The 10531-nt window shown below is 45.9% G+C and overlaps 1 protein-coding gene across 1 annotated transcript in view; it reads right to left on the bottom strand.

Moving 5' to 3' along the window:
- Positions 1-10401: 10401 nt before the first annotated feature.
- LOC149452523 (olfactory receptor 5P51-like) overlaps positions 10402-10531 on the bottom strand; it is a 945-nt gene continuing 815 nt past the window's right edge. The window contains exon 1 of the mRNA XM_089689250.1: positions 10402-10531. This exon is cut by the window's right edge and continues 815 nt beyond it. Coding sequence (XP_089545376.1) covers positions 10402-10531 — 130 coding nt within the window.

Genomic DNA, 10531 nt, shown 5'->3' with positions numbered 1-10531 from the left:
CAGAAGGAGAGGGGGGGCACTGGCACTGAGCAGAGGGAAAGGGAGGCACTAGCACTCTACAGAGGGTGAGAGTGAGCACTGACACTCTGTGGAGGAGAGGGGGCACTGGTATTCTGAGGAGGGAGAAGGGGCCACTGGCACTTTGCAGAGGGAAATCGGGGCACTGGCACTCTGCAGAGGGAGAGGTGGGGAACTGGCGTTTTGAGGAGGGAGAGGGAACACTAATGCACTGTGGAGGGAAAGGGGCAGAGGTGCTCTGTGAAGGGAGAGAAGGGGCACTGGCACTCTGTGGAGGAGCGGAGAGCAGTGACACTCTGTGGAGGGAGAGGGGGGGCACTGGTGCTCTGTGGAGGGAGAGGGGGGCACTAACACTCTGTGGAGGAGAGAAGAGCAGTGTCACTCTGAAAGTAGGGGCACTGGTGCTCTGCGGAGGGAGAGTGGGGGCACTGGTGCTCTGCGGAGGGGAGAGTGGGGGTACTGGCACTTTGTGGAGGGAGAATGGGGGAACTGGCACTCTGTGGAGGGAGAGTTGAGGCACTGGTGCTCTGTGGAGGGGAAGTGGGGGCACTGGCACTCTGTGGAGGAGAGTGGGGCACTGGCACTTTGTGGAGGGAGAATGGGGGAACTGGCACTCTGCAGAGGAGTGCGAGGCACTGGCATTCTTTCGAGGGAGAGGGGGACACTGGTGCTCTGTGGAGGAGAGAAGGGCACTGGATCTTTGAGGAGGGAGAGGGAGGCACTAGCACTTTGAGGGGGGGGGGCACTAACGCTCTGTGGCAGAGAGAGGAGCACTGGCACTGTGCAGAGGGAGAGGTGGGCACTTATGCTCGACAGAGGGAGGGGGGGCACTGGCACTTTGTAAAGGGAGGGGGCACTTGCATTCTGCAGAGGGAGAGGGAAGCACTAGCACTCTGCAGAGGGAGAGGGAAGCACTGGAATTTTGTGGAGGAGAGGGGCCACTGGCATTTTGAGGAGGGAGAGGGGGAGTACTGGTGCTCTGTGAAGGAGAGGAGGCACTGGTGCTTTGCAGAAGAAGATGGTGGCACTGGTGCTCTGTAGAGGGAGAGGGAGGCACTGGCGCTCTGCAGAGAGAGAGGGTGGGCACTGGCACTCTGTGGAGGAGAGGGGGGCACTGGCATTTTGAGGAAGGAGAGGGGGGCACTGGCACTCTGCAGAGGGAGAGGTGGGGCACTGGCATTTTGAGGAGGGAGAGAGGGCAGTGGTGCACTGTCTAGGGAGGGGGGCAGTGGTGCACTGTGAAGGGAGAGAGGGGGCACTGGCACTCTGTGGAGGGAGAATGGAGGCACTGGAGATCTGTGAAGGGAGAGAGGGAGCACTGGCACTCTGTGGAGGAGAGGAGGGCAGTGGTGCTCTGTGGAGGGAGAGTGGGGGCACTGGTGTTCCACGGAGGGAGAGGAGCGCACTGGCACTTTGTGCAGATAGAGTGGGGGAACTGGTGCTCTGTGGAGAGAGAGTGGGGGCACTGATGCTCTGTGGAGGGGGGCACTGGCACTTTGTATAGGGAGAGGGAGCACTGGCACTCTGCAGAGGGAGAGGGGAGGCACTGGTACTCTGCAGAAGGAGGGGCTGCACTGGCACTCTGAGAAGGAAGAGGGGGCACTGGCACTCTGTGGAGGAGAGGGAGGCACTGGTGCTTTGAGGAGGGAGAGAGGGGACACTGGCTCTCTGTTAAAGAGAGGGAGCAGTGGTGCTCTGTGGAGGGAGAGGGGCACTGGCGCTCGGCAGAGGGAGGGGGGTACTGGCACTCTGTGGAGGTATAGAGGGGTGCGCTGAGGGGGCTGGAGGCTGATTGAGGTAAGTAGAGCTGATTTTAGGGGTGTTGGATCTCCTTTAAGTTAAGCTTAGGCAGGAAGGTTACTGTGTGTGACAACATTTTCATAAAGTGACTCTTCCAGCAGAACAGGGGATCTAAGACAATAGCAGCTTTTTCAGGTCAGAAGGGCAAAGATGCAGCAATTACCTCTTCCATAGGTCCCCAGCAGTGTGTCCAATCCAGGCTCTGCACACAGACAGAACAGGGAAATCCTCCACACACACACAACGATCCTAAACTCAGGAGCAGACCCAGGAGAAGAGTGGCATGGCTACAACACACAGATCAGCACTGTAATCTCTGAGCTGAGATGACCTGTCATAGGATGCCCACCAGAAGTAAACCTAGTGCTGCTGAGAGAGAGAGCATGGAGATGACAGCTTGAGTCCTCTGCCTGCGGGACATAGTTCGACCTGCAGGAGGCCAGGACACTGCTCAGTTTCTGGTACTTCCCTGCAGATCTAGCATTTTAGGGACATCAGAGCAGCTGCCCCCACCCAGTCCACCCCTGTTGTCAGCTGCAGAAAGAGGCAACAAAGTGCATCAGCAGCCAGGACTGAGGGATGAAGTTCTGTTTTCCACTGAATTCTGGTGGCAGAGTCAGACAAAGTGGCTGGTTGCTAGACGCCAGGCATCCTAGCAACCAATCACTAACGCTGGCAGCAGCGAGCGGGAGCCTGCACGTGGCACTGCAGAGGTGCCACTTGGGACACAGGAATGTGCATTTTATCACCAAGTTTTGTCACTCCATGTGTGCAGATCGTGACAGGGCATGATGGCCCCCCTGCCCTTGGGGCCTGTGCGCAACACACACCCTATACTCATGAATGATACGCCATTGGTACTAGCTGATTGCTAAAAGTCTAAAGTGGTAACAATATTCAAAGGGCCAAGATATAGTATATACCTAGAAAATACAGACCTGTCAGGCAATGTAAACTATGTATGTAAACTATTGGAGGGGATGATCAGGGACCTTGCCTAAGAATACCCGGGAAGTGTTAGAGACATAAATGCATACACACACCCACATGGGTTGAACTAGATGGACTGATGTCTTCATTTAACCTTACCAACTAAGTAACTTTGATAGAATTTGCTGAAGAAAATAATATGAATATTAACCAGCATGGATTTATGAAAGGTCATTCTTGCCAGACCGACCTGTTAACATTTTACGAAGAAATGAGCTGTAGTATGGATAGAGGAAGGCCTAAGGATGTAGAGTATCTAGACTTTGCCAAAGCATTTGTTACAGAAGCTCATAAACAGTTAATTTACAAATTGAGGTCTGTTGGCATTGAAGTTAGGGTATGTACTTGGATAGAAAACTGGTCACAGGAACGCATCCAGAGGGTTTGATAAATAGCGTATCTTCTGAATGGTCTGGAGTTGTTAGCGGGATACTCCAAGGCTCTGTCTTGGGACCAATTCTGTTTAACTTGTTCATAAATGATATAGTGGTTAAAATAAATAGTTCAATCGCAGAGTTTGCTCATGATCCAAAACTAAGCCAGGTAATGACCTTATACCAGGATATAGCAACTTTATAAGAAGACCTCGATCAAATAAAGGGGTGGGCAACAACTTCCAAATGAGGTTTAATATTGCTAAATGTACTGTATAGTAAAGCACTTGGGGGCTAAAAATACAAATGCAAGTTACATGCTAGGGGGAAAACCTCTATGAGAATCCAGGACAAAAATCTGGGGGTCCTAGTTGATCACAGACTCAACAATAGCATGCAATGGCAAGCTGAAGCAAGCAATGTCAGCATTAAAAAGGGCATTTACTCAAGAGATAAAACTATAATTCTACCACTTTACAAAACTCTAGCTCAGCCACATCTTGAGTGTGCCGTCCAGTTCTGGTCACCAGTCCTGAGGAAGGATATTCTGGAACTGGAGAGAGTCCAGAGAAAGACAACAAAGCTAATAAGGGAGCTGGAGGATTTCCATTATGAGGGATGGCCACACACATTAAAAGTATTTTCCCTGGAGTAGGGACCTTTGAGAGGAGACATGATTGCAATATAAAAAAATATCTAAATGGTGATTCTAGCATAGAGAGAAAACTATTCAGTCTCAGGTTGCTGAAGAAGACACACTGCCACTCAAAGAAGTTGGAAAGAAGTGGTTTAACCTTAGACTGCGTAGGGTCTTCTTTACAGTTATAACGGTAAGGATGTGGAACTTTCTTCCACAATCTGTGGTATCAGACGAAAATGTCCTTAATTTCTACAAGTTCATAATTGTTGGAAGAGGTTGTTGACCCACAAACTAAACTTCATGGTAACCTTTGTTTCTTAAGTTGCCAGTTGTAGGGAAGTGCCTGTCAGGAATGGACTTGCCAATAGTGGTGGGACTCACCTGCCTTGTGGGCTGCAGTACCAGGGCTGGCCAGTGGGTGCTCTCAACAACCAGAGGCTCACTGGCTGGCAATTAGCCATCACCTGGGGCTGATTGCAGGTGATGTATTTAAGAGATGGCCAGACCTGCAGTCTGTGCCTTGTTGTACTGTTTGCTTGGCCCTGGTTTCCTGATCCTGTTTCTGCTGTCCTGATGCTGCCTGAACTCTGCCTGTACTAACCTCGGCTAGTCCTGACCACTCTCCCGCCTGCTCCTGGTACTCCGTTTGCCCGTTTGCTACCGACCCGGCCTGCCTGACTACTCTTGTATCGTATGTTTGTTATCTGTTGGAGGTTTGGTTCTGTTCATTTGCACTGTGTTATGTTTAGTTTTGCACTGCGTTTGTATTGTTAGTCTTAATAAATTATATTATTTACTATATCTGAAGCATGCGTTTCCCTGTGTCAGTTCTGGTCACACCCGCATCCCTGACAGTGCCCCTGCAGACCTCTGACTTGCTAGTTAGGATGGTATTGCAGGTGAAGATATGTTCAAAGCTTTACAGCAGTATTTAGCCTTGTAATCTAAATGTATTTGACTGACAGAAGCTGAACCTTTCAGAATTACTAATTGTGTCAGAAATTCTGGTTTGTGAAGCCCTCTTACAGAAGAACAGGGGTTCAAATGAAGTATTGGCATTATAGTGAGAGAAGTAGAAAAGCGTCATCCTTAGTAACTTATTTACATAATAATAATTAGTGATGGGCTGAACTCCCCCCTGTTCAGTTCACGGTTGAACATTCCGAAACTACAGAATGCTCCACCACGAACTTCGAACACGAACTGAACAAATGAGCAGTATCTTACCGCATCTGAGTATGTGGTAAAATACCGCTCAATTACTCAAATATGGCATGAGTTATATTATTAAGTCATGAGGTATTTTAGTAGTGAAACATTCGTTCATGTTTCAGCTGTCAGTGGGGTTCCCCGCTAACAGCTGAATGTCAAAAGAATTGTCAGCACTGCCCGACAATTACAAAAAAAAAAATGTTGTGGGGTCCCCCCTCCCATCGGTACCAAGCCCTTTGGGTCTGGTATGGATTTTGAGGGGAACCCCCAAGCCAAAATGAAAAAAAAAAGACCCTTATCCAAGCATGCAGCCAGGCAGGTCAGGAAAGGGGGGGACGAGCAAGAGTCCCCCTCCTGAACCATACCAGGCTACATGCCCTCAACATGGGGAGTGCTTTGGGGTGGGGGGCTCCCCCCAAAACACCTTGTCCCCATGCTGATGGGGACAAGGGCCTCTTCCCCACAACCGTGGCCTCTGGTTGTGGGGGACAGAATCTGGAAGCCCCCCCCAAAAAAAACAAACAAACATATATACATAGATTCTTCTTTATTTTATTTCATTTGTGTTTTTTAATTTTATATCTTTATGATATGACCAAGTTCTTTGTACCGCAACTCCTCCCAAATAAGAAAATTCAGAAATTTCCTGGCCTAGTTACCCCAGTGTAGGAGATTCCTTGCCACCATTTCTTTTTTTTATGTATTTATATTTGTTCATTTTTTATTTATTTTTGTTTATTATTTAGCTAAGCCACAATCTTTACAACCTGTAGCTTTGTTAAAATGCTACACTATACACAGTTCAGCAGTCTGAGTTTCAAATTGTCTTTGCCGTGCAACCCTTCCCACATAATCTAATAAAAATATCCTAGTCTAGGTGACCCCTAAATTAGCAGATTTCCAGACCAGATTGTTTTTAATTTTTTTCTGTTTCTACTTGTTAGTTTTTAATTTTATTTTCAGATTTATTTAGAATGGTTTATTTGTATTTTTCCCTTATTCTTCAGTATTAATTTGGTATTAGACAGCACACATTTTAGCAGTGTAATCTTCCTTGGCCCATATAGTCAGCATCCATTTTTTTTTTTAATTTAATTATATAATGGCACTTGTGGAATAGCAGCAAATGGAAATCCTACAGAGCAAGACAGCCTGCCCTTCCACAAGACGGGGAAAGGCAGGTAAAAGCAAATAGAGGCAGAATACTATGAACAGGAGGAAATGCAGAAAGTAATAAGAATTAAGTGTAGTATGCTACAGCCGTAGGTAGAAACAGAGAAAAGGTTTGTGCGTGTGGGGGTTGTTTTTTTTTTTTTGAGGGGGGGGGTGTTTTTTTGTTAACTTTTTTGTCTGAGGTTGCCCACCCTACCCCAAGTCAAGCAAAAAATCCTAAAAAGAGAGGTGAAGATTCTGCCATAGTAGTGGGTAAGCCATGCTAGTATGACCTCCTCCTATTCCTCCTCCCCTTCCTCATCCTTCTCCTCTGTCTATTCCTGCTCCCTCCACCTTCACCTCTTCCTCTTCTTCCTCCACCTCCCTTGCCTTCCTTAACCTTCTACTTTGTCTACACCTTCTCCCCTCCCACCTTCACCTCTTCTTTCTCCAACTCCTTAAGGCATGAGGACAGGCTCTGGGGAGATGGGGTTATATGAGAATAATTGCCTACTGAATCATATATGATGAAACACTGTTGAAAACAGCCTCTCTTCCTCCAGTTCATGGCCCCACATTACATTTTTTTCCCCACAATCACAATTTTATTTATTTATTGAGGGTAAAAACATTAACAAATTTAATTTTTATATATATTTTTTGTAAGACCATCTCTGTCTAGGTCAAGCATACATAACAAGGATGGCAGTGTAAACTGTAAAAAATCATGGCAGCTGGGAAGAGGGAACCTAAATGTAGTTCTTGGGGCTTCCACATTTGGTTGCAGACTCATTTCCATTCCCCTTAGTCCTCATTGGCCTTTTCCTGTAAATCAGTATTTACGGACCGGAGAGGAAAACCATCAAAGTAATAGTACAATCCTAAAGCCATAGGTTGCCTGCCCTTCTCCACAGTGAAGACTTAAAACAAAAAGCAGGTCCCAATATTCACCTCACCATTTCCACTAACAAACTTCCCATACCAGGTTTTTTGCTGAAGTTGAGAAAAAAATGATCTCCTCATGCCCAGCACCTGTATGTTAAACATTACTTACAGATTCATTATTTTTTATCCTTTTCTCTTTAAACATTTTAATTTTTTTATTTTTTGTAAGAACATCCATGCTCCAGATGTAAAATGTGTACAAGCATTCATTGCATTGGAATGCTCTATGTCAAGAATGTACCATTGACTGGAGGTGGACACTGACTACTCTTTGGACGCTGCCTGCCCTGAACCAGGACTGTCACTGGACCAGTCTTCTTGTCTGCCAACTACAAGTACCTGTTTTCTGTGTTCAGTTTTCGCCTGCCCCAGAGTGGTGGAGAGGCACTATAGCATTATGTATAAGACCTGGGTGCAACCGAGTACCAGTATGTGTACAAGCATTCATTGCATTGGAATGCTCTATGTCAAGAATGTACCATTGACTGGAGGTGGACACTGACTACTCTTTGGACGCTGCCTGCCCTGAACCAGGACTGTCACTGGACCAGTCTTCTTGTCTGCCAACTACAAGTACCTGTTTTCTGTGTTCAGTTTTCGCCTGCCCCAGAGTGGTGGAGAGGCACTATAGCATTATGTATAAGACCTGGGTGCAACCGAGTACCAGTATACTTGCTTGCCTTATGGGAAAATGACTCTTTCATGGACCCTATAGATGTTCCACAAAGCATTAAAGAACTGCCAAATGTCAGCAATCATCTGCTTTACTTGGAGCCACAGCACTCCTTCATCCTAACTCTGGAGTGGTACATTAACAACAAGAAATGTTTTACTGAATTTGAGAAGGAGGGCTTGCCCTTGAAATGCGTAAGCCAATGCAGATTCCAGAATGGCGTTCATTTGGCATCCGGGTCTTACCCACCGTTGGGATTGTGGACAGCTATTTTTCACATCACTGTATTCAAACTTTGATTTGTGAGTATATATGTCTTTATACATTTGTAATAAACTCTCTTGGGATAATACACTAGTCCAGTGCACCTTCTTTTTCTTCTTTTTTTTCTTGTTTCTGTATTATTATTATTATTATTATAAAGTATTTATATAGTGCCAACAGTTTGCTCAGAGCTTTACAAAATGAAGGTAGAAATTACAGTTACAATGCAATTTGGTACAAGAGGAAACAGAGGGCTCTGCTCATTGGAGCTTACAATCTAGGAGGAAGGGTTGAGTGATACAAAAGGTAATAGCTGTGGGGTGATGAGCTGATGGAGGAAATAAATGGAAGTTTACTGGTTAGAAGCAGGATTGACTTCTTTAAAGAGAAAGGATTTCAGGGATCGTCTAAAGGTGGATAGATTAGGAGACAGCCGGACAGATTGGATTAGGGAGTTCCATAGGATTGGAGAAGCTCGAGAGAAGTCCTGGTGGTGAGCATGGGAGGAGGTGACAAGGGAACTAGAGACCAGAAGGTCTTTGGAGGATTGAAGAGAGCGGTTTGGTTGATATTTTAAGACCAGGTTAGTGATGTAGCTCAGGGCAGAGTTGTGGATGGCTTTGTAAGTTTTTAGTATTTTGAATTTTATTTGTTACAGTTGGTTTTTGGAATACCCCAGCTGAGGGCAGCAAGGCGGTCTAGATCCCTCAGTGGTCTTACTGAGAATGTACACCCAAGGACCAACAGAAGTCCTCCACACTTATGCACAGGAGATTTTGGAAATGTTTTACTAAAAATGGACTGTAGTTTCTCTTTATGTTGAAATGATGTTCACAAAGCATTTCAATACAATTCATTTTAATGTAGACTTAAGCCACATACTGCCCAACCAAATAATGCAACCAGTTCATTTTAAAAGGGCTCCCAGCATACCTTAGAACACAACAAACCATGGCTTTTTTTGGCATTGTGATGCACTGCAGTGTGGGCACATTACTGGCTACTGTAATAATGTGTTGTGGTACTATTCAAAGTGACACAGCAGGTAGACAGCTTTGGTCTATGCTGAAGATGTCCAAATCTCTTTCAGATCAAAAATAAGTATCAAAAGAGTTAAACTCCCTCAATATGGGCCTCTGTAGCACCAAATGATGAAAAATGTAGATTATTAAAGTCTAGGGTGGAGTGATTTGTCCCTGATCCTGCAGCCTCATGGTTCATCTCCAAAGAGGCTGCAGGACCAGGAACATAGCGTGGCTGCAGGGCAAGCCAGAGGGTGGACTTGGTGCATCATCAGGAGGTAGCTGCCTGAAATGGGAATAGACAACCAGCTGAAGAGGATCAAGATGGCAGTGCAGGACCTGGACTATTCCCCCCGAACAGTAAATCACAACAGGAAAATGCTGGTTTTGTTGCCCAGGTGATTATGTATTTCAAAGATTACCTGGCAATTCAGGTAAGTGGGGAAAAAAACATGGGCAGGCTAAGTTCTGCTTTTACAGCCTCCTGCCCACAATATAAGTAAATGGCAGACGGGCGGTGCTTTTCTCATTTTGGGAGGATGTCATATGACATCCACCCACTCTATCTGCTCCTGTTTGACCCCGGGGGGGCATTCAGCATGGCAATCAGTGGTGCACTGTGTTCCTGGGACAAAGCAGATCACCAATCAGAGTAAAGAACTGATGACATCGGCTCTATCATATGATCAGCTGTGTCCACCTATCAGTGGCAGTCAGTACCGCCTATCAGTACCAGTATGTGCCCTCTATCAGTGCCCATCAGTGCTGCCTATCAGTGCCCATCAGTGTCGCCTAATAGTTTCAATCAGTGCCACCTAACAGTTCTAATCAGTGCCAGTCAGTGCCCCCTATCATTGCCCATCAGTGCCATATATGCGTGCCCATCAGTAATGCCTGTCAATGCCCATTAGTGCCACCTACCATTGCCTCCTCATCAGTGCTGCCTATCAGTGCCCATCACTTCAGCCTCATTAGCGCACATCAGTGAAGGAGAAAAATTACTTACTCACAAAATTGTATAACAGAAACTAAGAAAAAACATTTTTTTCAAAAGTTTCAGTCTTTTTTTCGTTTGTTTAGCAAAAAATAGAAAAACCCCACTGCTGATTAAAAACCACCAAAAGAAAACTCTATCTGTCTCAAAAAAAAGATAAACATTTTGTTTGGTACAGTGTTGCATGACTGTGCAATTGTCATTCAAAGTGCCACAGCGCTGAAAACTGAAAATTGGCCTGGATTGGAAGGGGGTAAGTGCCCGGTAGGCAAGGGGTTAAATATACTAATACTTACAGCAGTGTCTATACATAAAATTCACAATTGCTTTAATTCCATGACCTTAAACTCAGCCAGCACTTTCTGCAGAGCTCTCTTGATTTCATGGTTTCTCAGGCTATATATAATCGGATTCATCAATGGAGACACCACCGTGTACAAGAGGGAT

The sequence above is a fragment of the Staurois parvus genome, unplaced genomic scaffold (assembly GCF_062004578.1).
Source record: "Staurois parvus isolate SC_StPar_1 unplaced genomic scaffold, SC_StPar_1.0 ptg000470l, whole genome shotgun sequence".
Classification (NCBI taxonomy): Eukaryota; Metazoa; Chordata; class Amphibia; order Anura; family Ranidae; genus Staurois; species Staurois parvus.
This window is presented reverse-complemented; position numbering and strand designations above follow the sequence as displayed.